The 25,558-nt window shown below is 43.5% G+C and overlaps 1 protein-coding gene across 3 annotated transcripts in view; it reads right to left on the minus strand.

Annotated features, from left to right (window-relative positions):
- The window catches only part of LOC137378647 (ciliary neurotrophic factor receptor subunit alpha-like), a 578,914-nt gene that overhangs the window by 265,538 nt on the left and 287,818 nt on the right, over positions 1-25,558 (minus strand). For all 3 annotated transcript variants that reach the window (XM_068049059.1, XM_068049135.1, XM_068048974.1), the window contains one exon: positions 23,235-23,401. In XM_068049059.1, coding sequence (XP_067905160.1) covers positions 23,235-23,401 — 167 coding nt within the window. The remainder of the gene's footprint in view (positions 1-23,234; positions 23,402-25,558) is intronic.

Consider the following 25,558-nt stretch of genomic DNA (forward strand, 5'->3'; position numbering starts at 1 on the left):
ACATGAAACTAAAAACATTTATGGTATGTGTTCAAGATTTTAATATCTTGAATACTATAGTCTTACAAGGGCACCATGAATTTTGCTAATGCTGTCAAGCTCTAGAGGCCATTAATGCCCTCTTCCAAAGATTGACAGTCAGATCATGCACTTTCAATTGCCTGAAAAAGATAATCTTTGAAGGCTTTGTGACTTCATTTATTAGATCAGACAAGTTTGGTTAAAAAAAATGAGGGCTATGGTAACATCGTGGTTATGTTTCAGGATTAATAATCCAGAGGACTGGACTAAAGATCTGTAGATATGAGTTCAAATTCAGTTAATTAAAACAATCTGGAATTAAAAAGCTCGTGTAAGTAATGTTGACCAGGAAACTTTTGGATTGTTGCAAAATCCCATCTTGTTCAGTAATGTCCTTTAGAGAAGGAAATCTGCTGTCCATACCTGGTGTGGTCTCTGTGACTTCATGTTCACAGCAACGTGCTTGACTCTTAACTACCGTAGCAAATCATTCAGTTGTAAAGGGATGGGCAATAAATGCTGGCCACATCCCCAGGATGAATTTTAAAAAAGATATTGGGTGGAATCTGCTTCTGCTACAATGTAAGCTGAGGCATTGGCCATCAGATGCTGCTGAGTCCACAAGTGAGCTAATGGAATTGAGCATCACTTCCATGCTGGAAAGAATGAGCTCCATGTTCCGTGCTAACCCATCTGGTTCACTGATGCCCTTTTGGGAAGGAAATCTGCCCATCCATACTAGCTCTGGACAATATATGACTCCAGATTCACAGCAATGTGGTTGGCACTTAACTGCCCTTCGAAACAGCGTAGAAAGCCACTCAGTTGTATCAAACCACTATGAAAAAGTCTAATAAGAATAAAATTGGACGGATCACCCAGCATCGACCTAGGCGCAGGATACAACAAAGGTGCCCCAGCCCAGACGACCCTGTAAATTCCTCCTCACTAACAACTGGGGATTTGTGCCAAATTGGGAGAGTTCTCAACATTGAGTCCAGACCCTGCAAGCCTCATGGTATCAAGTCAAACATGGATCAGAAAACCTCCTGCTGATTACCATCTACCGTCCTCCCTCAGTTGATGAATCATTACTCCTCCATGTTGAACACTGCTTGGAAGAAAAACTTAAGGTAGCAAGGTCACTTAAAATACTCTGGATGGGGGACTTCAATGCCCACGATCAAGAGTGACTCAATAGTGGCACTACAGACTGAGCTGGCTGAGTCCTAAAGGACATATCTGCCATACTGGGATTATGATAGGTGGTGAGAGAACCAACATAAGGGAAAAACATACTTGGCCTTGTCCTCACAAGTCTACCATCCATATATGCATCTGTCCATGACAGAATTGGTAGGAATGACCACCAGACAGTCTTTTTGGAGATGAAGTCCCAACTTCATATTGAGGAAATACTGGATTAAATGGGATAGATTTAGAAGAGATTTAGCAGCTCAAAACTGGTTTTCCATGAGGTGCTGTGGGCCATCATCAGCAGCAGCAGATTTGTATTCCACCACAATTTGTAACCTCATGGCCTGGCATTGCCCTCACCTTACCATTACCATTAAGCCGGGGGGAACAACCCTGGTTCAATAAGAAGTGTTAGAAAGCATGCCCAAAGCACCCCCAGGAATACCTAAAAATAAGGTGCCAACCTGAAGAACCTACAATACATGACTACATGCATGCTAAACAGTGGAATCAGCATACGATAGACTGAGCTAAGCAATCCCACAAGCAATGGATCAGATCAAAGCTCTGCAGTCTTGCCACATTTAGTCATGAATAATGGTGAGCAATGAAATAACTAACTGGAGAAAGAGGCTCCATGAACATCCCCATCCTCAATGACGGCAGAGTCCAGCACAAGTACAAAAGGCATGGCAAAAGAGTTTGCCACAATCTTCAGCCAGAAGTGCTGAGTGGATGATTTATCTTGGCCTCCTCTTGAGGTCCCGGTCTTCAGTCAATTCAATTCCCTCTATGGGACATTAAAAAATGGCTGAGAAAACTTCATACAGCAAAGGTTATAGGCCTCACCAATATCTTGGCTGTAGTACTGAAGACTTGTGCTCCAGAATTAGCCGTGCCCCTAGCCAAGTTGTTTCAGTACAGCTACAACACTGGCATCTACTCGACAAAGTGAAAAAATTGCCTGGTTATGCCCTGTCCAAAAAAGCAGGACAAATACAATCCGGCCAGTTACCACCCCCTCAATCTACTCTCAATCATTAGCAATGTGATGGAAAGTGCCGTCGATACTGCTGTCAAGTGGTACTTACTCACCAATAACCTGGCCACCAATGTTCAGTTTGTGCTTCGCCAGGACCAACTGGTTTCAGCTCTCATTACAAACTTGATATAAACATGGACAAAAGAGCTGAATTGCAGAGGTGAGGTAAAAATGACTGCCCTTGACATCAAGGCAGCATTTGACCAAGTGTGACATCAAGGAGCCCAGTAAAATTGAAGTCAATAGGAATCAGGGGGAAATCTCGCCACTGGCTTGAGTCATACCTAACACAAAAGCAGATGGTTGTGGTTGTTGGTGGCCAATTATCTCAGCCTCAGGACATCTCTGCAGGAGTTCCTTAGGGTAGTATCCTAGGCCCAACCATCTTCAGCTGCTTCATCAATGACCTTTTCTCTATCATAAAGTCGGAAATAGGGATGTTCGCAGATGAGTGCACAGTGTTTAGTTTGATTCGCAACTCCCTAGATAATGAAACAGTCCATGCCCGCATGCAGCAGGACCTGGACAACATTCAGACTTGGGCTGATGAGTGGCTAGTAATATTTGCACCACACAAGTGCAGGAAAGGACCATCTCCTACAAGAGAGTGTCTAACCATCTCTCTCTGACATTCAATGGCATTATCATCACTGAATCCCCCAATATCAACAACCATTGACCAAAAACTCAGCTGGACCAGCCACATAAATACTGTGGCTACAACAGCAGCTCGGAAGCTGGGAATCATGTGGCTAGTAACTCACCTCCTGACTTCCCAAAGCTTGTCCTCTATCTACAAAGACACAAGTCAGTGCTGTGATGGAATTCTCCCCACTTGCCTGGGTGAGTGTAACTCCATTAAAACTCATGAAGCTTGACACCATCCAGGACAAAGCAGCCCACTTGATTGACACCTCATCCATCACCTTAAACATTCTCTCCCTCCACGACCAATATACTTTGGCTACAGTGTGTACCTTTTACAAGATGCACTGCAGCAAGCTATCAAGTTTTATTTGACCACACCTTCCAAACCCAGGACCTTTACTGTTAATAGTATATGAATTGTGTTTAATTTTATGAAGGTGGTGGGCATAAACTGGGGATTCACTTATGCCCAGACACAGACTGAAACTGTGGTTGTTTGGTTAGGAGGTGCATGCTTGTAATGTGTAATTCTGTAAATAAATGCTTCTAAAAGTTTGTAAAGCTTGGCTCCATGTCTATCCTTCATGAACTGGTTTTCTGGAGTATAACATGTCAGCAGAGGACAGTTCATACATATGAACATATGAATTCGGTGCAGGAGTAGGCCACTCGGCCCCATGAACCTGCTCCGCCATTCAATAAGACCTTTTTCATGGGATGTGGGCATCACTGACCAGGCCAGCATTTATTGCCCATCCCTAATTGCCCTTGAGAAGGTGTTGGTGAGCTGCCTTCTTGAACTGCTGCAGTCCATGTGGGGTAGGTACACCCACAGTGCTGTTAGGAAGGGAGTGGCTAATCTGACTGTAACCTCAACTCCACATTCTCGCCTACCCCAATAACCTTTCACCCTCTTGCTTATCAAGAATCTGTCAATATCTGCCTTAAAAATATTCAAAGACTCTGCTTCCACTGTCTTTTGAGGAAGAGAGTTCCAAAGACTCATGAGCTTCTGAGAGAAAAAAAATCTCCTCATCTCTGTCTTAAATGGGCGACCCCTTATTTTTAAATAGTGACCCCTACTTCTAAATTCTCCCACAAGGGGAAACATCCTTTCCACATCCACCCTGTCAAGCACCCTGAGCATCTTAGATGTTTCAATCAAGTCGTCTCTTACTCTCCTCAACTCCAGTGGATACAAGCCTAGCCTGTCCAACCTTTCCTCATGAGACAACCCACCCATTCCAGTTCCCTAATGGTGAAAGTTGGAAACGACGAAAACATTTTTCAGACAGTAAACTGCAATCCTGGCGGCCATTGTGGAAGATGGCAGAAAGCAAGTATAAAATGTCAGGGTATGATTACTCTCTGATGCTCTCAGACTTTGAACCATATGATCAGTGGAAAAATGAAGTGGATATGTGGACACCAGTTGTGGCCCTACCAAAGAAGAAACAAGGTATGGTCTTGGCAATGTTGCTTCTTGCAAGAAGTAAAATAAGAAGCAAAGTATTTTGTGAGTTGGATGCCTGTCAGTTGGATACTGATGAATGCTTGGACCTTCTATTAGAGTTCTTGGATGAAATCTACAAGAAAGATGATCTGTTAAATGCCTATGAGACTTGGTCACACCTTGATAGTTTTCAGAAAACAGGTGGTTATTCCGTGGAAGAATGTATCATGGACTTTAACATATGGAAAAGTAATTTTGAAAATCTTTTTAGCTCTTTTGACCACATATGCATGGAGTGTCGATCAATCAACATAAAAGCTGAGTTTCTGCAGGGCAATACTTTTCAGAGAAGTGTTTCTGAAACAGCCCAAAGAGGCAGCAGATACAGAAGGAAAACTATGCAAACTAAACAAATGTGTCTATGGCCTGGATGATGCTTTCAAGGTGTGGCATTTTTCGGTGAGATCTGTTATGTTAAAAATAGGTTGTGTTCAACTAAAAGCAGATCTGCAATGCTTTATTGGTATCATAAAGGAAACTGTCAAGCATCTTCATGATACATGTTAATCATTTTTTATGAGGTGGTACTGTAGAATTGGTGAAAGCATTATTAATAAGATTAGAGTAGAATTTAAAATTGGGAGTCAGGCTTGGGGCTGTTTAATATATTGGTTTATATATTAAGCAGAATAAGTCCTGAATAACTTTAAATCAATGATCCTATTCAGAGAGTGTGACTCCGATTTTGATTAATTATACTACTTTGTCACAAAAAGACAATATTATATCTAAAGAAGAGACAGAGCAATTAAGAAGCTTGATTGGTCAGTTGAACTGGTTGGGCATTCAGACTAGACCAGATGCTAGTTTTGTTGTATTGGAGTTAAGTGCTATGATGCAATACCCTAAAGTCGAGAATGTTTTAAGGGCAAATAAAACATAAAAACAAAATTAAATCTGGAAAAAAGCATACTTATCCTTCAGTGACCCAAAGAACATGAAATTAGTTATTTTTAGTGATCCTTCACATGCTATTCTACCTGATGGATATTCCAGTGCAGCTGGTTTCATAATATCGCTTACGGGTAAGATTAGGAAATGTCCTTTAGCTTGGGAAGCTAAGAAATAAAAAGGATTGTCAAAAGTACTTGGACAGCTGAAACACTGGCAAAATGCCGACAGCCAGGAAAATCACCCTTAATTGGGCCATCATTCATTTCAAATAGGCTACCCACCTACGTCCGGCAGGCAGCTGAGACACTGCCCTTCCTGCCGCAGGAAAATATCCCCAGCGGCGGGACAGCATTGGGAGCAGTCCCGACATGGCTCTCCAGCACTTTAGCAGCCATACTCCTCCCTCGCCTCCATTCCCGCCACCCAGGAATGGTGAAATTCTGGCCACTGGCTCTTGTGGAGGCAGTGGCTGTCGGATTCTATTTGACAAATATTTTAAGTGAAATTCTGTACAATGGGAATACTGAAAATAGTATACCCATTGAACGTTATACTGTTAATCATTCATTGTGAGATAATGTACACTTTACAAAAAGTTTGAGTAAGAAAAGATTACAGCTTGACCTTGCTGGCTTGAAACAAATACTGGAGAGAAAGGAAATCTCTAAAATTAAATGGATCAATGTAAGTAATCAACTGTCTGATTGTTTTACAAAAAGAAATGCATGTACAAAGTAATTGTTAGGGGTCCTAGAGGAGGGGTGTCTCACAAGGTAAAACTTTGTATAAACATGTAAATTTTTGATTTAATTTGTTTTGAAATTTTGGTTGTGCATATAAACTCTATTTTTTATTTAAACAGAAAAGGAAAATGTTAATAATATATTAATTGTGCTTAATTGTACATAGATGGTGGGCATTCACTGAGGATTCACTTGTGCCCCTATAAGTAGGCATAGACTGAATTGTGGTTGTTGGGATAGGAGCTGCATGCTTGTAATGTGTAACTCTGTAAATAAATGCTTATAAAAGCATGTAAAGATTGGCTCCAGTTCTACCCTTCAGCATCTGGCTTTCTGGAGTATAACATTTATTGTCTAGAAGATCAAGAGCATCAGGCACATGGGGACATGACCGCCTGCAAGTTTCACTCTAAGTCACACACCATGCTGACTTGGAAATATGTCGCCGTTCCTCCATTGTCCCTGGGTCAAAATTCTGGAACTCCCTACCTACAGCTCACGGACTGCAGGTTCAAGAAGGTGGCTCAGCACCACTTTCTCAAGGGCATTTAGGGATGAGCAATAAATGCTGGCCTTGCCAAGGACATCCACATCCCATGAACAAATACAAATAAAACTATGCGGAAAAAGATGAAATTTATCTGAGCGCCGACCTGTTTACATGTAAAGGATGTCAGTATTCAAAGAGCAGCGAGTTCTTCTGTTATTCTGGCCAATGTTTCTCTCCCAACAAACACCATCAACAAAATAACTGGTCAGTCAAATCATTTGTTGCTAGTGGGGCCTTGTGGTGCACACTTAGTTGTCACATTCACCTACAAAGCAACAGTGACTGCATCTCAGAAGTGATTGGTTGTGCTTTGAGTTGCTTAAGCACTTTATAAAGGTATGTTCATTTATTAAAAATTAGAAAATTAATGAGACAGAGAAAGGAAAAGAAAATTTGCCAGACCTGCCAAAGTTGTGGTTAAATGTATATTTTAGCTGTAAAGGGTTAATATTAAAGTAACCATATATAGCTAGTCTATTCCTAGTTTTTGAGTAGCTTTACTGCTGTGACATTAGTATTTATTTTGGGATTACAGTTCCAGTTGAAAAGAACTGATCAGGCCACGGAGGAAAACATTTCCTGGACCTGTCAGCAATCTAAAGGTTAATAAGAGGCTTTTTCCAACGGTTATTTGGTGCGGGATATCAATTTAAACAGGACAATCTCACCTAGAGCAAAAGAGACAGAGGCCCCAATATTCCTATGATCATAATCTCAATTGTTTTACCAGGATTGCAGCTAATGCTTACCCCAGCACTGACCCTGCCAGGATACCTCATTCACATGGGTGCAAAAACCACTACAGGTACATCTCTGGATCTACATGTCCACAGAAACCCACTGTTCTGGAGAGAGGAGGAGGAAGGTTGCTCTGGCCCCACAACCTCATCAATGGTTATATCAGACCACTGAATAAAAGGGTCAATTTGCAGTATTTAACAAAGTCTTCAGGGGTCTAACTGCTTGCCTGGCCTGCAACCTATCAGTGGGGTCCAAACAAATCCATTTGGAGGCTATTAGTCCACAATCACTTAGTATATCCCTCACCACTGGTATATTAACTTTTGAACTGCTTTTGGGCGTTGTGTTACATTAAAGGTGCTATAGAAATAGAAGGTGCTGTTGTTGTTGTTTAGCTTGTCCTTAACCTTACTTTTAAGCAGGCAATACAAATGATTTGAAAGAGTGAAGTTGTTTAAAAGAAACGAGTTGTGTTTCGAAGTGCAAACATCCTACAAAAAAATCTCCACTGGAATACCTTCTGAAGCAAAACCATCAATGCAGAGAAACTCTTGCTGATAAACCAAATTCTGCAACTGATATTGTCATTTACCACCAACCCTCCCAAAGATGTGTGCCTTGCTGGAATCGCATGTGCTACAAGTGCCAGAAAAAAGGGAATTTCCAACAGTATGGCAGCAACAAAATACAATCGATTCCATTCAAGCGGAGAAACAAAAATATATATTCGTGAGTAAACAGTAAAACAGAAACTCTGGATAGAAATGTTTGTTTGTTAATAATATCCCTATAGAGTACAAGATCAACATGGGAAAGATGATGACATTCATTCCAGAATCTTGGTACCTGGAAGACGTAACAACTATAGAAATCATCACCACTGTTATTGACCAAAATTCTTAGTATAGGGTGCAGGGGAAAGTTGCAGGGCAGGTTGAGAAAGAGGTTAATAAAACATACGAGATCCTGGCATTATAAATAGGGGCATAGAGTACAAGAGCATCTAATTTCATTTCAAAATCATTGATTGTCTTGTCAGGCAAGGCCCCCACCTGCCAAGACTGAGGCATACATTATTTCGCCACATGAACATTAAAACTTAAAATTGTAAGCCCCTGACTGGGAAGATATTTGCATAGTAACAGACAGTGCTGGATCAAGGGGACCCAGTCGTTGCTTCCCCAATACACAGAAGAAGTGGTCAGACCAGTTTTAGTCACATGACTGACTGACTGACGGAGTTTTTTTGAATTTGAACTTCCAACAGGAAAAGAAATCAGAATAATAATAAAAGCAAAATACTGCAGATGCTGGAAATCTGAAATAAAGACAAGAAATGCTGGAAATACTCAGCAGGTCTGGCAGCATCTGTGGAGAGAGAAGCAGAGTTAAGGTTCTGATGAAGGGTCATTGACCTGAAATGTTAACTCTGCTTCTCTCTCCACAGATGCTGCCAGACCTGCTGAGTATTTCCAGCATTTCTTGCTTATGAAAGAAATCAGAAGGCTGTTTTTCTCCTGGACGGAGAACACATCTATCCTGTCTGCTCTCATCTCGCTCTCACCAGCTTTGGAAACCATTGAATACATAGAACCCTAATAGAGAAAAGTCTCCTACTGTGAACAAGGTTTAAGAAGAATACTGGGCCCCAACAAAAAGTGAGAGCTGTCTACAATCAAGGACTCTACAGCGAGCTGGAAACACAGGAACAAGAAACACCCTTTAGAGACTGCCTCAAACCTCTCCATTTTATTTTTCTTCTGCTCTCTTCTGTCCCTATTTGCATGTGTGTATCGCATGTGCATGCTAGTGCAGGCGCGTCATATATCCATAGGCATTAACCGTGTTAGAGTTTAAGTTTAAGGTTTAATAAATTTCACTTTTCTTCTTTAAACCAAAGAAAGCCAGTTTATGCTCCTTTCTTTGCCTTATAGTTGGAACGCTGTGAACAAGGATTCACAAAGGGGGAGCTCAAAACACAGTGTGTTTAAAATTAAACCATGTTACAATAAGACCAGGTGACGATAGTAAAAGACCTCTGCACACCTTTCTCACCTGGTCGTAACAGTCTCCACTTCCAGTACCCTTGTGGGCAGTGAGTTCCAGATTATTGCCACTTGCTGCGTAAAAAAGTTTTCCCCAACATTCCCCCTGCATCTCTTGCTCAAAACCTTAAATCTGTGTCCCCTAGTCCTTGTAGTTAATGGGAACAGTTTTTCCTTGTCTAACTTATCTAAGCCTTTCATAATCTTGTAGGCTTCTATTAAATCTCCCCACAATCTCCTTTGTTCTAAGGACAACAAACCCAGATTTGCCAACCTAACCTTGTAAGTAAAATCCTCCATCCCTGGAACCATTCTGGTAAATCTCCTCTGCACCCTATCAAGGACACTCACATTCTTCCTAAAGTGTGGTGACCAGAACTAGATGCAATACTCTAGTTGGGGCCTAACCAAAGCTTTATAAAGGTCCAGCAAAACTTCCCTGCTTTTGTACTCAATCCCTCTAATTATGAAGCCCAAGATCCCATATGCTTTGCTAACTGCTCTCTCAATGTGTCCCACCACCTTCAAAGATCGATGCAAATCCACTCCCAGTCCCTCTGTTCCTGCACACTCTTTAAAACTGTGCCATTAAGTATATATTGCCTCCCCCTATTCCTTCTGCCAAAATGCATTGCCTCACACTTGTCTGTATTAAATTCCATCTGCCACTTGTCTGCCCATTCTGCTAGCCTATCTATGTCCCGTTGCAAGCAGTTCATATCATCTTCAATGTTTGCCACTCCTCCAAATTTGGTATCATCGGCAAATTTTGAAATTCTACTCTGTATTCCAAGATCCAAGTCATTTATACATAGCAAAAAAAAAGCAGTGGTCTTAGCACTGAACCTTGGGGAACACCACTGTCTACCATCCGGCAGTCTGATTGACAACCATTTACCACAATAATATAAAAGCAAAATACTGCAGATGCTGGAAATATGAAATAAAAACAAGAAATGCTGGAAATTCTCAGCAGGTCTCGCAGCATCTGTGGAGAGTTATTTCAGGTCAGTGACTCTTCATCTGAACTGGCAAAGGTTAGAAATGTAATAGGTTTTAAGCAAATAAAGCAGGGGTGGGGCAAGCGATAACAAAAGGCAAGGTGTTGATAGGACAGGGTCACAGAGAATAACTGACCAGAAGACAAACCATTAGTGCAGAGAGGGTGTTAATGGGCAGTAAAATGAACAGCCCTGGCCCAAAGTACAAACATGAATAAAACAGTGGGCAGGCACATGGTAAGAAAAATGAATGATGAAACAAACTTAAATAAAATAAAATAAGAATAAAAAATAAAAAAAAATAATAAAAAACTGAAAAAAAAGGGAGGCCTGTCATGCTCTGAAATTATCGAACTCAATGTTCAGTCGGCAGGCTGTAGTGTGCCTAATCGGTAAATGAGATGCTGTTCCTCGAGCTTGCGTTGATGTTCAATGGAACATTGCAGCAAGTCCAGGACAGATATGTGGGCATGAGAGCGGGGGGGTCTGTTGAAATGGCAAGCACCCGGAAGCTTGGGGTCATGCTTTCGGACTGAGAGCAACTCACTGTTTTCTGTCTTTAAGCCAATTTTTTTATCCAATTGGACACTGACCCTCCTATTCCTTGAGCATCAATTTTGTTAACCAGCCTTTTATATGGTACATTATCAAGCGCTTTCTTAAAATCCATATGCACAACATCCACTGCATTCTCCTCATCAACCTTCTCTGTTACTTCATCAAAAAATTAAATTAGATTAGTCAAGCCTGATCTGCCAGCTATCCTTAATTAACTCAAACCTCTCCAAATGCCTGTTGATTTTTTCCCTGATTATTGTTTCTAAAACCTTACTCACCACAGATGTTAAACTGACCAGCCTGTAATTGCTGGAACTATAAATTAATATGATTTGATAGCTATTACATAAACGTGGTTGCAGGATGACCAGGACTGAAAACTCAATGTTCAAGGATATTTGACGTTCCGGAAGAATAGGCAGAAAGGAAAAGGAGGTGGGATAGCTTTGTTATTAAAGGAAGGGATCAGTGCAGTCGTGAGTAATGATATAGATGTAATAGATCGTGATGTAGAATCAGTTTGGGTGGAAATAAGGAACAGCAAGGGAAAGAAATCACAGGTGGGAGTGGTCTATAGGCCCCCGAGGAGTTGCCTCTCTGTAGGACAAAGTATTAATCAGGAAATAATGGAAGTGTGTAAGAAGGGCACTGCAATTATCATTGGTGATTTTAATCTGCATTTAGGCTGGACAAGTCAAATTGGCAAGGGTAGCATGGAAGACAAATTTGGAGAGTGCATCAGGGATTGTTTCTTAGAACAATACATTGCAGAACCTACCCGGGAACAGGCTATTTTAGATTTGGTAATTAACAGAGCTACTCATCCGCCTTTTCCTAGCGTCCTGTCCTTCCTAAATGTCATGTACCCTTCAATATTTGGGTCTTAATCTATGTTGTCCTGCAGCCATGTCTCTGTAATGGCTATCAGATCGTACTTATTTATTCCTATTTGTACTTTCAGTTCATCTGTTTTGTTTCGAATGCTACGTGCATTCAGATACAGAGCCTTTAGTTTTGTCCTTTTAATATTTTTGTAACGCCTAGCCTTATCTGTTGATTTACTCTTAGATTTGTACGTTCTGTCCCTTCCTGTCACAGTCTGTTTATAATTTCCCAAATTAATACCTTTCTCTCTTGCCATATCTCTACTCCTTGATTTACCATATCTTCCCAAATTTGATCCCTTGCCCCCACTATGTAGTTTAAAACCCTTTCTACTTCCCTAGATAGGCAGCTCTCTAGAACACCAGCCCTAGCACGATTCAGATGTAGACCGTCCCAACAGTACAGCCACCACTTTCCCCAGTACTGGTGGCAGTGCCCCACGAACCGGAACCCACTTCTACCACACCAGTCTTTGAGTCATGCATTAATTTCTCTAATCTTATTTTCCCTATGCCAATTTACACGTGGCTCAGGTAATAATCCAGAGATTATTACCTTTGAGGTTCTGCTTCTTAATTTGGCACCTAGTTCCTCATACTGACTATGCAGAACCTCTTTCCTTGTCCTGCCTATGTTGTTGGTACCTACATGGACCACGACGACTGGTTCCTCCCCCTCCGATTGTAAGTTCCTCTCCAGCCCTGAGCAGATGTCCCGTACCATGGCACCGGGCAGGCAACACAGCCATCTGGACTCATTCTTTGCTGCAGAGAACAGTGTCAATTCCCTTAACTATACTGTCCCCTAATACCACTACATTCCTTTTTTCTCCCTCCACTTGTATCGCAGGAAATAATGGAGGCATGTAAGAAGGGCACTGCAATTATCATGGGTGATTTTAATCTGAATATATACTGGACAGATCAAATTGGCAAGGGTAGCAATGGAAGACGAATTTGTAGAGTGCATCAGGGATTGTTACTTAGAACAATACGTTGCAGAACCTACCCGGGAACAGGCTATTTTAGACTTGGTAATGTGTAATGAGATAGGATCAATAAGAGATCTCGTAGTTAAGAATCCTCTAGAGGGAAGCAATCATAACATGGTAGAATTTCTAATTCAGTTTGAGGGTGAGCAACTCAGGTCTCAACTTAAACAAGGGCAATTACAGAGGTATGAAGAGAATAATATGGGGACATTTAAGGTGAAATAATTAATCAATCATGTACTACTAACAAACTAACCTTGGAGCTGCAGAGACAGCTTATCAGAATTGACTTCATAGTTTCAGGGCTGCACAGACAGCTTATCAGTAGAAGTAGACTAACAAGCAGAAACTAACAGGACAGCTGCAGGCTGTTTAATAGTAGCCTATTGTATAGCAATCAGCCTAACAGTCCAAGGAGATAGGGGGGATGAGAAACTGCTGGAGGAGAAGGTGACAAGGCCAATCAGGCCATGACACCAAGAAACTGCAAAGTTTGTAAACCAATTGGGAACATAAAGGGGGTGTCACTGATTTGTATGAAGAACTATAAGAAAGGCTTGATTTCCCTGCTCAGGCAGGTGGAAGGTGGAGGTGGAGGTGGAGGTGGAGGTGGAGGTGGAGGTGGAGGTGGAGGTGGAGGTGGAGGTGGAGGTGGAGGTGTCTGTATGCTCGCTTTGCTGATGATGTAACCATTTCACACTGCAATAAAGTTTCTTAAAGCTACAGTCAGACTTCGTCTCACTTTGTGTAACTAATGGGATCCAACAACTTGGCGTAGTCGGCAGGATTGCTGGAGGATAAAGACTGAAGCCACAGACATCGGACCAATATCGGTGCCCTGGAGGTAAGGACTCATCTTTATATTAAAAGTCCTTGGTCATTGTCTAAATTTCGGTTCCCTGCCACGCGATCCCGAACTTGGCGGTATTTGACGGAAATACCCTTTCTTGTGCGGCTCGAGACCCCCTTTATAGACGTCTAACTTGGCGGTATTTGACGAAATACCTACTTGGCAGAAAAGCCTGATTGCTCGAGACCTACTTCCCTACCTGAATTGATAAAATGACAGACGAAGGCAACCGACAGTTACCAACTACCGTCAAAGGTGGGCTGGCCCCACTTGACGTTCCCGAAGATGAAATACTTCGGCAGTTGAAAGAATATGTAGAAAAACAGTTTAATCTGGCTAAAGCGTACACCGAAATTGGGCAAAAATATGGCACCTCCACGGGACAGTGGTCCCTAGAAGATATAAAGAGAGTCTGGGGAAAAACAACCCATTTAAAGGATAAAGAACGGACACAATGGTCTCTAGCCGTAATGGGCCAGATTCGGCAGCGCAATGAGATTATGCGACAAGCCCAATGTGATCGCGACCTAACGAGTGCAAAGGATCAATTGAAGGTGGTCTGCGAACAACTGAAAAAGGAAAAGCTTAAATCGGAACAGTTAGAAATTGAAAAGCTTGCGAAGGAAAAGCTACAGATTGAAATTAAAGAGCTTAAAAAACAACTACAAGACCAGCAGACGACCCAACCGAAGGAACCGGGACAGCTCTGCGAACCCCGCCGACCACCTCCAACTAACTTGTATCCAAGTTTGAAGTCGTTACAAACGGGAAGCAGGCCTAGCCGAGTCTTCCAGTGAAGAAAGTGACAATGATGATGGGTTGCCGTTTCCGCGACTAGCTCCCCATAAACAGAAACGCGTTAAGGTCAAGACAGAAAAGAAGACTGCGGACGGTAACAAGGTCACCACGGCCGAGCACAACACGTACTGGACACACGTCCCGGCTTCCCCTGAGAAAATCGACAAGTGGTCCACAAGACTGCCCGACCCGAAGAAAGGGGGTCTGAAAACGTGGGAGCAGCTGGAACGATTGAAGGGAATTTACGATCTCCGCCCATGGGATGGGGTACAGATTCTGACCGTAATGGTGCCCGGACGAGCGAGCCGAAAGCTAAGGAGAGAGGTCCAAATTGCTTTGGGTGAAGATGGTCAACTACCAGACACCGGATGGACTGTGATTAACAAGTGGTTGCGAGAGTTTTGTCCTGCTAAAACGGACTGGGGAAAAGTTGCAGCCTGTCAGCAGAAGAACTCCGAGGAAGTGCGGGAGTATGAAGAGAGGTTTAGGTCCACCTGGGTGGAATACTCAGGGATAGTAGACCCTGCTCCAGAGGAGCTGGACGACACCAGTTTTGGACCCTTAAAAAATGCTTTTGTTGCTGGACTAAAGCCAGAATTGTCTAAAATACTGAAGGCCACTCTACCGGATTGGGATGCAGTAAGAGTAAAATACTCAGAGTTAATTGACAGATGCGCTCAGCTGGACAGGGATATGGGAGTCAAGCTTCGAGCCATGCAGACGGATCCAGTACCGAAAGAGCCTGACAAAGAGCAAGTTAGGCGACCCGGCCCCTGTTACTACTGCGGGAAGGAAGGCCATTGGGCTAAGGCGTGTAGAGCGACAGGACGAGGCAGAGGACGCCAAGGACACAACCCGGCACCCAAACCAGCTCCCTCCCCTGATGCCAACGATCTCTTTGAGAAGTTCAAACGGTTGACGCCCCAGCAACAGAAGGAGATGTCCTCCTTAATCGATGTGACAAAAAACTAGAGGAGCCCTCCCTCGCCTTTTCGGCGCCTCTCCTAGCGCAAGTAGAAAATAGAAAAGTTGGATTGTATGTAACTGTGAGGGTGGGCGATCAAGACATTGACTTCTTATTGGATACCGCAGCCGAATTAACGTGTCTACCTCAACAATACGGAAACTCCCTACCAATGGACTGTAAGACTAAAAGAGCTTACGCAGCTGGGGGCAATGGGTTGGTAATTAAGAGGACCCAGCCCGTACGCATCGGTCTTGGTCTGCACGAATTGATAACACCGGTCTGGGTAGGTCCGGTGGACCAAGCACTCCTCGGTATGGACGTTCTCACTCAGCTGAACTCCTCGTTGCATTTCGAAGGCGGCCAAGTAACTTGGTCTATCAGAAGTTTGAAGAATGAGGAGCTGAGGGAGCACCCAATATGGGCCCAAGATAAGAACGATTGTGGGCTACTTCAGATGGAACCGGCAACGTTTACGGGATCCGCTCCTCCCTGTACTAAACAATACCCCATCAGTCAAACATCTATTGCAGGAATCCTACCCGTAATTAGACAGCTAGAGGAGCGAGGTGTGCTGGTTAAAACACACAGTACCTCAAACAGCCCTGTGTGGCCAGTACGGAAGCCAAACGGGACTTGCCGGCTTACTGTCGACTATAGAAAGGCTAACCAGTGTATTGATCAAAAGGCCCCTCTGGCAGCTGACCCCTCTATGGTATTTAATGCCCTGAAGCCGGAACACGAATGGTTCTCTGTTATCGATATGGCCAACGGATTTTGGTCGGTGTCACTGGCACCCGAGGTTCAACCGTGGTTCGCCTTTATCGTTCAACAACAACAGTACACCTGGACCCGGCTGCCGCAGGGTTTCCACAACAGCCCCATAGTATTTCATATGGCCCTACAAAACCATTTTGAGGGAGTTACCTTCCATGTACTCCACAGTCAGCCAGTACATGGACGACATCCTGTTAGCCTCAGAGACAGAAGAACAGCACGAACAAGATCTGCATACCCTGCTGGACCACCTTCATCAGAGAGGACATAAGGCCAGTATCGACAAAGCGCAGATAGCAGAAGGAGAGGTCGTGTACCTGGGACAAAAGATTTCGAAAGGAAAGAGGGAACTCACCCAGGACAGGACCGCCGCCATTCGAGCTGCGAAACAGCCCACCACTATCCAGGAGCTTAGGTCATTTTTGGGTTTGTGTAACTTCAACAGAAACTGGATCGACTCCTATACACAGCTGGCTCAACCATTAACTGACCTCTTGAAGGGAAAGTGGGCCTCTAAAGAATCAGTTACCCTAACCAAAGAACAACAAGAAGCTTTCGAAAACTTAAAGAGGGCTTTGTGCTCAGCGCCAGCCCTGGGAATCCCCAACAACGGGAAACCGTTTACCCTGTTCGTACACGAAAAAGAAGGTTACATGACTGCCATACTGACACAGCAGCACGGGGACAAACAGAGACCTATTGGATACTATTCGAAAAGACTGGACACCGTCGCCCTTGGATGGGGCAGTTGTTTAAGAGCTATGGAAGCTACATGCCAAGCGGTGATGGCTACTGCAGGTCTGGTATTAGATCAAAAGTTAACCATTAAGTGTCCGCACACCGTCCACACATTGCTATCTATGAACCGAGTATCCCAAGTGACAGCAGCTAGATGGACCCGATGGACAACCATCCTAGAGGCTCCCAATCTCCACATCACCCGGGCCAGTCTGGTAAATCCAGTGACTATGCTCCCATGGCCTGAAGAGAGGGAGGAAGAAGAACATGATTGCGTGGAGATTATGGAAGAAACAGAGGAGGTAACCCTAACGGCAGAGGAAGCATTGCTCAACCCAGATTTAATCCTTTTCACAGACGGTTCATCCTTTGTTGACAACGGTATATGGAAAGCAGGATGGGCAGTTACAACCCTACATGAAGTTGTGGAAGTGGGATGCCTGCCTTCAGGGACATCGGCCCAACAAGCCGAACTGCGAGCCCTGTTGGAAGCATGTCGAATAGCAGAGGGGAAGACAGCTAATATTTACACAGACTCACGGTATGCTTTTGGAGTCGCTCACGACTTTGGTCAGCTGTGGCGCAAAAGAGGATTTCTCACTGCTGCTGGTACACCTATTCGAAATGGGAAAGAGGTCCGAGACTTACTAGAGGCCATGCAATTGCCACAAAAGGTATCTATCTTGAAATGTAAAGCCCATACGAAAGACAACACCATGGAGGCAAAGGGGAATGCCCTAGCCGACAAGGCAGCCAATGAAGCCGCCTCGCAGGATGATCGCGCACGGACACAAATATGTAAACTGAATGCATCCCATCTGACACAAGACCTACAAGTAATGCAGAGTGAATGTTCCAAAGAGGAAAAATGGACCTGGATAGAAGCAGGGATGAAGGTATGTGACGACGGCATATGGAGGCAAAGGGACACCGAGAAACCTGTCGCACCACAGGCGCTGATGCCCTTCTTAGCCCAACAAATTCACTCCTGGGGACACCTGGCCCCGCAACAGATGACGGCACGGTTCCAGAAAAGCTGGTGGGGTCGAGGGTTTAAAAAACACGCATAGCTGGTGGCTGACCGCTGTGTGGTCTGTCAGAAAAACAATCCAGGACCCACTACAGTAATGCCTCAACTAAAAGCCCCTGCTCCAGCCGGCCCATTCCAGTGCTTACAAGTTGACTATCTCACTCTCCCACCTTGTCAGGGATACACCGGCATTTTAGTCATCGTCGAGAAATTTTCTAGATGGGCAGAGGCCGTCCCAGGTAGAAAAGCCACGGCCAATCACACCGCTAAGGTCCTGTGTAAGGACCAGATGGGGAGTACCAGTCAGCATTGACTCTGACCAAGGAACTCATTTCACAGGCGCGGTTTGTCGGGAAGTCAGTCGACTGCTAAACATTACGTGGGATTTACACTGTCCTCATCATCCCCAGTCATCAGGCCAAGTGGAATGAATGAATCAGATGCTAAAGCAGCGACTATCCAAGTATCACCAGGAAGGAATAAATTGGCCTCAGGCATTGCCGATAGTTCTGTGTAGTATCAGAGCGACCCCGAACAGAACTACAGGCTTCAGCACGTTTGAAGTAATAACAGGGAGACCCATGTCTTTACCGGAACAATTGATCTGCGTAAAGCTGATTGTCACTTGATGAGTGACGCTTTACTAGAATATTGCCAGAACTTAACAAATGCTGTCAGTTCTGCTTCCTCACAGGTATCGACAGCTTGGGGTGACCCACCAGAAGGAGGGTACGACATCGTCCCGGGAGTCTGGGTCTACGTGAAGAAAATACACAAGGAACCTTTGGGTGCCAAGTGGGAGGGACCTTTCCAAGTGCTACTGACCACCCAGTCAGCAGTTAAAGTCGAAGGAAAGAAAGCCTGGATACACGCATCTCACGTAAAACGAGCGACCCGTGATTGAACGCCGAATTGCGGATATGTTTAGAATTTGTATGATCTTCTTTGCATGTATTTTAAGTAGTTGCTCACTTTTGATGTTTTTGCTTATTAAGTGTTGTTGTAAACAAGTAACTGAAGCCCCTGCAATGCCTTTACAGAGTTCCCGCGGGCCCCTCTTGTGGCACAAGCAGGCAACGTATTGAGTGTGACCCCTCCGGGTGTTGAAGGCTGTTTGTAGACAAGTAGAGACCATTAAAGGCACCCAGGTGGGATCAAGGGAATGATTCTTAAAAGTGTTTGAAGAATCAAAGGGGGGACTGTGGGGACAGAATAATATGGGGACATTTAAGGTGAAATAATTAATCAATTATGTACTACTAACAAAATAACCTCAGAGCTGCAGAGACAGCTTATCAGTAGAAGTAGACTAACAAGCAGAAACTAACAGGACAGCTGCAGGCTGTTTAATAGTAGCCTATTGTATAGCAATCAGCCTAACAGTCCAAGGAGATAGGGGGGATGAGAAACTGCTGGAGGAGAAGGTGACAAGGCAGTACCCCAATCAGGCCATGACACCAAGAAACTGCAAAGTTTGTAAACCAATTGGGAACATAAAGGGGGTGTCACTGATTTGTATGAAGAACTATAAGAAAGGCTTGATTTCCCTACAGAAGCAGGTGTAGGTGGAAGGTGGTGGTAGAGGTGTGTGTATGCTCGCTTTGCTGATGATGTAACCATTTCGTACTGCAATAAAGTTTCTTAAAGCTACAGTCGGACTTCGTCTCACTTTGTGAAACTAATGGGATCCAACAAGCGGGTTGGGAAAATAGACAAAAGGGAAAGTCAGTAGATGAGCAGTGGCAGACTTTTAAGCAGATATTTCATAGCACTCAGCATACATTTATTCCGAAGGAAGGACTCGATGAGAACGATGAGCCATCTGTGGATAACAAAGGAAGTTAAGGACAGTATCAAATCAAAAACAAAGGCGTACAAAGCAGTGAAAGCTAGTGGTAGGCCAGAGGATTGGGAATTTTTTTAGAAACCAGCAGCAGATGACTAAAAAACTAATAAAGAGGGGGAAAATTGATTATGAGAGTAAATTGGCAAGAAATATACAAACAAGCAGTTAGAGTTTCTACAGGTATATAAAAAGGAAGAGAGTAGCTCAGGTAAGTGTGGGACCATTAGAGAATGAGACTGGGGAATTAATAACAGGGAACAGGGAAATGGCAGATAATTTAAACCAATATTTTGCATCGGTCTTCACGGTGGAGGACACTATAAACATCCTAACAATAATAGATGAACAAGGTGTAAATGGGAGGGAGGAACTTGGAACAATCTCTATCACGAGGGAAAAGGTGCTTGACAAACTGATGGGACAAAAGGCAGACAAGTCACCATGGACCTGCTGGCCTGCATCCAAGGGTTTTAAAAGAAGTGGCTGCAGAAATAGTGGAGGCATTGGTCATAATATACCAAAACTCACTGGATTCCGGTAGGGTACCAGCGGATTGGAAAACCACTAATGTGATGCCTCTATTGAAGAAAGGAGGGAGCCAGAAAGCAGGAAACTATAGACCAATTAGCTTAACATCTGTCATTGGGAAAATGCTAGAGCCCATTATTAAGGAAGAAATATCAGGACATTTAGAAAAACATAATGCAATCAAACAGAGTCAACATGGTTTTATGAAAGGGAAATCATGTTTGACAAATTTGTCAGAGTTCTTTGAGGATATAGCAAGCAGAGTGAATAAAGGAGAACCAGTAGATGTAGTGTATTTGGATTTTCAGAAGGCGTTCTATAAGGTGCCACATAAAAGGTTATTGCACAAAATAAGAGCTCAGGGTATTGGGGGTAATGTGTTGGCATGGATTGAGGATTGGCTAACACACAGAAAGTAGAGAGTCAGGATTAATAGGTCTTTTTCAGGTTGGAAAGCCGTAACTAGTAGGGTGCCACAAGGATCGGTCCTAGGCTTCAACTATTCACTATCTATATTAATGACGTGGAGGAAGGGACAGAGTGTAATGTATCCAAATTTGCTGATGATACAAAAATAGGTGGGAAGGCATGCTGTGATGAGGACACAAAGAATCTGCAAAGGGATATAGATAGGTTAAGTGAGTGGGCAAAAACTTGGCAGATGGAGTTCAATGTGGAAAAGTGTGAGGTCATCCACGTTGGCAGGAAGAATAAAAAGGCAAATTATTATTTAGATGGAGAAAGACTGCAAAATACTGCAGTACAAAGGGATCTGGGTGTTCTTGTACATGAAACACAAAATGTTAGCATGCAGGTACAGCAAGTAGTTAGCAAGCCAAATGGAATTTTGGTCTTTATTGCTAGGGGGTTAGAGTTTAAAAATAGGGAAGTCTTGTTACAACTGTACAGGGTGTTGGTGAGGCCACACCTGGAGTACTGCATACAATTTTGGTCCCCATATTTAAGGAAGGATATACTAGCATTGGAGGCAGTTCAGAAAAGGTTCACTAGGCTGATTCCTGGGAGGAAGGGGCTGTCTATCAAGAACGGCTAAACAGGTTAGGCCTTTATTCATTGGAGTTTAGAAGAATGAGAGGTGATCTTATTGAAACATATAAGATTCAGGGGGCTTGACAAGGTAGATGTTGAGAATATGTTTCCACTGGTGGGGGAATCTCGAACTAGGGGATATAGTTACAGAACAACATTTAAAACTGAGATGCAAAGGAATTTCTTCTCTCAGAGGGTGGTGAATCTCTGGAATTCTCTACCTCAGAGAGTTGTGGCGGCTAGGTCACTCAATGCATTTAAGCAGGAGGTAGATATATTTTTGAAATCTTGGGGAGTCGAGGGTTATGTGGAGCAGGCCCAAAAGAGGAGTTGAGGCCTGGGACAGATCAGCCATGATCTTATTGAATGGTGGGGCAGACTTGAGGGGCTGAATGGCCTACTGCTGCTCCTATTTCTTATGTTCTTAACTGTCCTTACACCCTTTCTTGAATAAGGATGTTATATTTGCCACTCGCCAATCCTTTGTCACCTCCCCCATATCTAAGGTAAGATTGGAAGATAATGGCAAGCCCTTCCATTATCTCTACTCTCACTTCCTTGAGCAAACAGGATGCAAGCTATCCTGACGTGGTGACGTATCTAAGCATAGCTAGCCTTTACAGTACTAGAATATTTTGAATGTCACAGTTGTAGGCATTATATGCCAAAGTGGTTGTTAACACACTGTGTGGGGGGAACCAAAACAGAACATGATTATTAATTCAAGGCAGTCCTTGAGAAACTCCAAGACAAAGGAGTAACAGTCAACTTCTCTTAGTTCAAAGTAACTGAAATCAGTGTATCTGATAATTACTGGATAATTCAATCTTTTTAGTGCAGAAATTTACGAAATAATAAGGAGTACTCTGTACACTGAATGGAAAGTATGAATTCTCAAAGGCTAATGTGCTAATCTCAGGATGTGGTACGTTCATCAGGAGTATGATTCTAGTCATAACATTGCTCAATCAATGAACATCTCTTAACTCTGCTTATTCAGATGCACAGTGAACTAGCTAAATTCACAGCATGCTTAATGCAGCAAAGCACGCAGAGATCTGCAGGGTTAAATCAATTCCATTTGAAGGGATCATATCCCTGGATTCTGGTAGAAATGCACAATCAATTTTGTGCCTTTTGGAATTGCTCATCAGCCTTTCAAATGCTTATATTCTTTATTCTTCCAAACACAAGTAGATTTAATATTCTTATGTTGGGATATTCAGGTTGTAGGACTATCCAACGTCTGGGACCCAAAGAATAGAGGGGCTGTCCTCTCAAGACATCAGGGAGTTATGGATAAGGAGCTGCATGTTCAAGTGTGGCGAGTAGATGTTCTCTTCATCCTTTTAATTCAAATTCACTTATTTTTACTCTGTGCATCTGAGATTAAATTAAGAACCCACCATACTGCAAGTAAGAGCTCTTACAATAGCCCCAGCCCTCCATCAAGGTACTTTTATGTGGTCATTTGTTGAGTTCAGATTGTGGGACAGCAGTGTATGTGTACCATCTACTCTTCTTCTGAAGTGTTGTGATCAGAACTGGATGGAATACTCCTGCTGGGGCCTAACCAGAGCTTTATAGAGGTTCAGCATAACTTCCCTGCTTTTGTACTCAATGCCTCTATTAATGAAGCCTAAGATCCCATGTGCTGATGATTATATCGTCAAGAGAAGGAAGCTGGTTTTATCATTGTAAATACAGGCAGCAAGCACATGGACACAGGTTTTGCTGTGAGCCAAACTAAACTAGTGCCAGTGTAAAAGTGCCATCACATTAACTTTAAAGCCATGCCCTGCTTTTTGAGTTGCCAAACATTACCTATAGCATTCTCATTAAATGAGATGGACGAAGAGCTGGTTCCCAATGCATTCCTTGCCGTTACAGTCACTGTGTACTTGCTTGTAGAAAACATTTCCAGAAATTTTATGTTGCACCTGTTCTTGTGGTTGGGATCCTTAACGGTCTCAATTTCCTTCTCTCCATGCCTGCAAAAACAGTTGCAATCTTGTCAGAAAAAAACAATCTTGTGCAGGACATAATCATTTTTCTAGGAGAGAAATTTCCAATAATTTCACTTTACTAGGTGTTGAAATCTAGCTGTGCAATATTCTTATGGGGGAGATGGTGGTGTAGTGGTAATGTCACTGAACTAGTAATCCAGAGGCCCAGACCAATGCCCTGGGGACATGGGTTCAAATCCCACCACGGCAGCTGGTGAATTTAAATTCAATTGCTAAATAAAGAAAAATCTGGAATTGAAAACTAGTCTCAATAATAGTACCATGAAACGATCATCGATTGTCGTAAAGGAAATCTGCTATCCTTAGCTGGTCCAGCCTACATGTGACTCCAGACCCACAGAATGTGGTTGACTCTTAACTACCCTCTGAAATGGCCTAGCAAGCCACTCAGTTGTCGATGGCAACAAATGCTGTCCTTGCCAACGATGTCCACATTCCATGAAAGAATAAAAATTATGATGCATTCGCATAGTTAATAGCATAGTACTATAACATTTCACCACATAAAACAAAATCTATTCTTCAAATGTTAGAAGAGAGTTGGAAATGCAACACTTGGTGGCTCTGTAAGTGCACTGCTCAGTGTGGTACTAAGCATTTCAGATCAATAAAGTTCTAGGTCCAAGCAGAGGAAGCTGATGTCAGCTGGAGCAGTAGAATTGGCCTGAACATCAGTTGTACTAATCTGGATTATGTATTCAAGTCCTGGACGGGGACTTGAAACCTCCACCTTTTGCCTAAGTAGCAGCATTATCAAGTGAGCCAAGCTGATAATACCGACTAATTTTCTGGCACTTTAGACTTAAGCCCAAATAATTCTTCTTCATTGTTCAGAACTTCTAGGTATGCAACAGAACAGCTGTGACAGATAGACGTTTGGTGACAACTCAAATTATCGGCAAATCAATATCAATATTTTACGCTGAACGTTCTGCACTCAGCAAAGGACTCAGTTTTATCCCCTTACGCCCCACCTCGATGAATTTCACACTCGACATGACGTTGAGCTCTTCTTCCGTCGCCTTCACCACCGGGCTCACTTCTTTGACCAGGAGTCCACCCCCCGACCAGCAGACCCATTCACCCGCCTCCAGCATTCTCCCTTCACCTGGACCCCTCCCTCTAGCCTCTTACCCACTCTTGATCTTTTCATTGAAAATTGTCGGCGAGACATTGGCCATCTCAATTTCTCTGCTCCCCTCACTCACTCCAACCTGTTTCCCTCTGAACTTGCTGCACTCCATTCGCTCAGATCTAACCCCGACATTGTGATCAAACCTGCAGACAAGGGTGGTGCTGTTGTTGTCTGGCGTACCGTCATCTATCTTGCAGAGGCTGAGCACCAACCCTCAGACACTTCTTCCTACCTCCCCCGGACCATGACCCTACCACCGAACATCAAACTACTGTCCACAGGACTGTCACTGACCTCATCGCCTCCGGAGATCTTCCCTCTACAGCTTCCAACCTCATAGTCACGCAACCCCAGAAAGCCCGCTTCTACCTCCTTCCCAAAATCCACAAACAGGACTGTCCTTGCAGGCCCATTGTTTCAGCCTGTTCCTGCCCCACTGAACTTATTTCTTCCTTTCTTGACTCTATCTTTTCTCCCCTGGTCCAGTCTCTTCCCACCTACATCCGTGACTCTTCTGACGCCATATGTCATTTTGATAATTTCCAGTTTCCTGGCCCTAACCGCCTCCTCTTCACTATGGACGTCAAATCTCTCGACACCTCCATCCCCCACCAAGACGGTTTGAGGGCCCTCCGCTTCTTCCTTGAACAGAGGCCCAACCAGTCCCCATTCACCACCACTCTCCTCCGCCCGACTGAACTTGTTCTTACATTGAACAACTTCTCCTTCAACTCCACTCACTTCTCTTCAAGTAAAAGGTGTTGCTATGGGTATCCGCATGCGTCCTAGGTATTCCTGTCTTTTTGTGGGATATGTCGAACATTCCTTGTTTCAGTCCTACTTAGGCCCCCTTTTTCTGGTACATTGATGATTGTATCGGTGCCGTTTCCTGCTCCCGCTCCAAACTGGAAAACATTATCAACTTTGCTTCTGATTTCCACCCTTCTCTCACCTTTACATGGTCCATCTCCGACACTTCCCTTCCC

The sequence above is a fragment of the Heterodontus francisci genome, chromosome 1 (genome assembly GCF_036365525.1).
Source record: "Heterodontus francisci isolate sHetFra1 chromosome 1, sHetFra1.hap1, whole genome shotgun sequence".
NCBI classification, from domain to species: Eukaryota; Metazoa; Chordata; class Chondrichthyes; order Heterodontiformes; family Heterodontidae; genus Heterodontus; species Heterodontus francisci.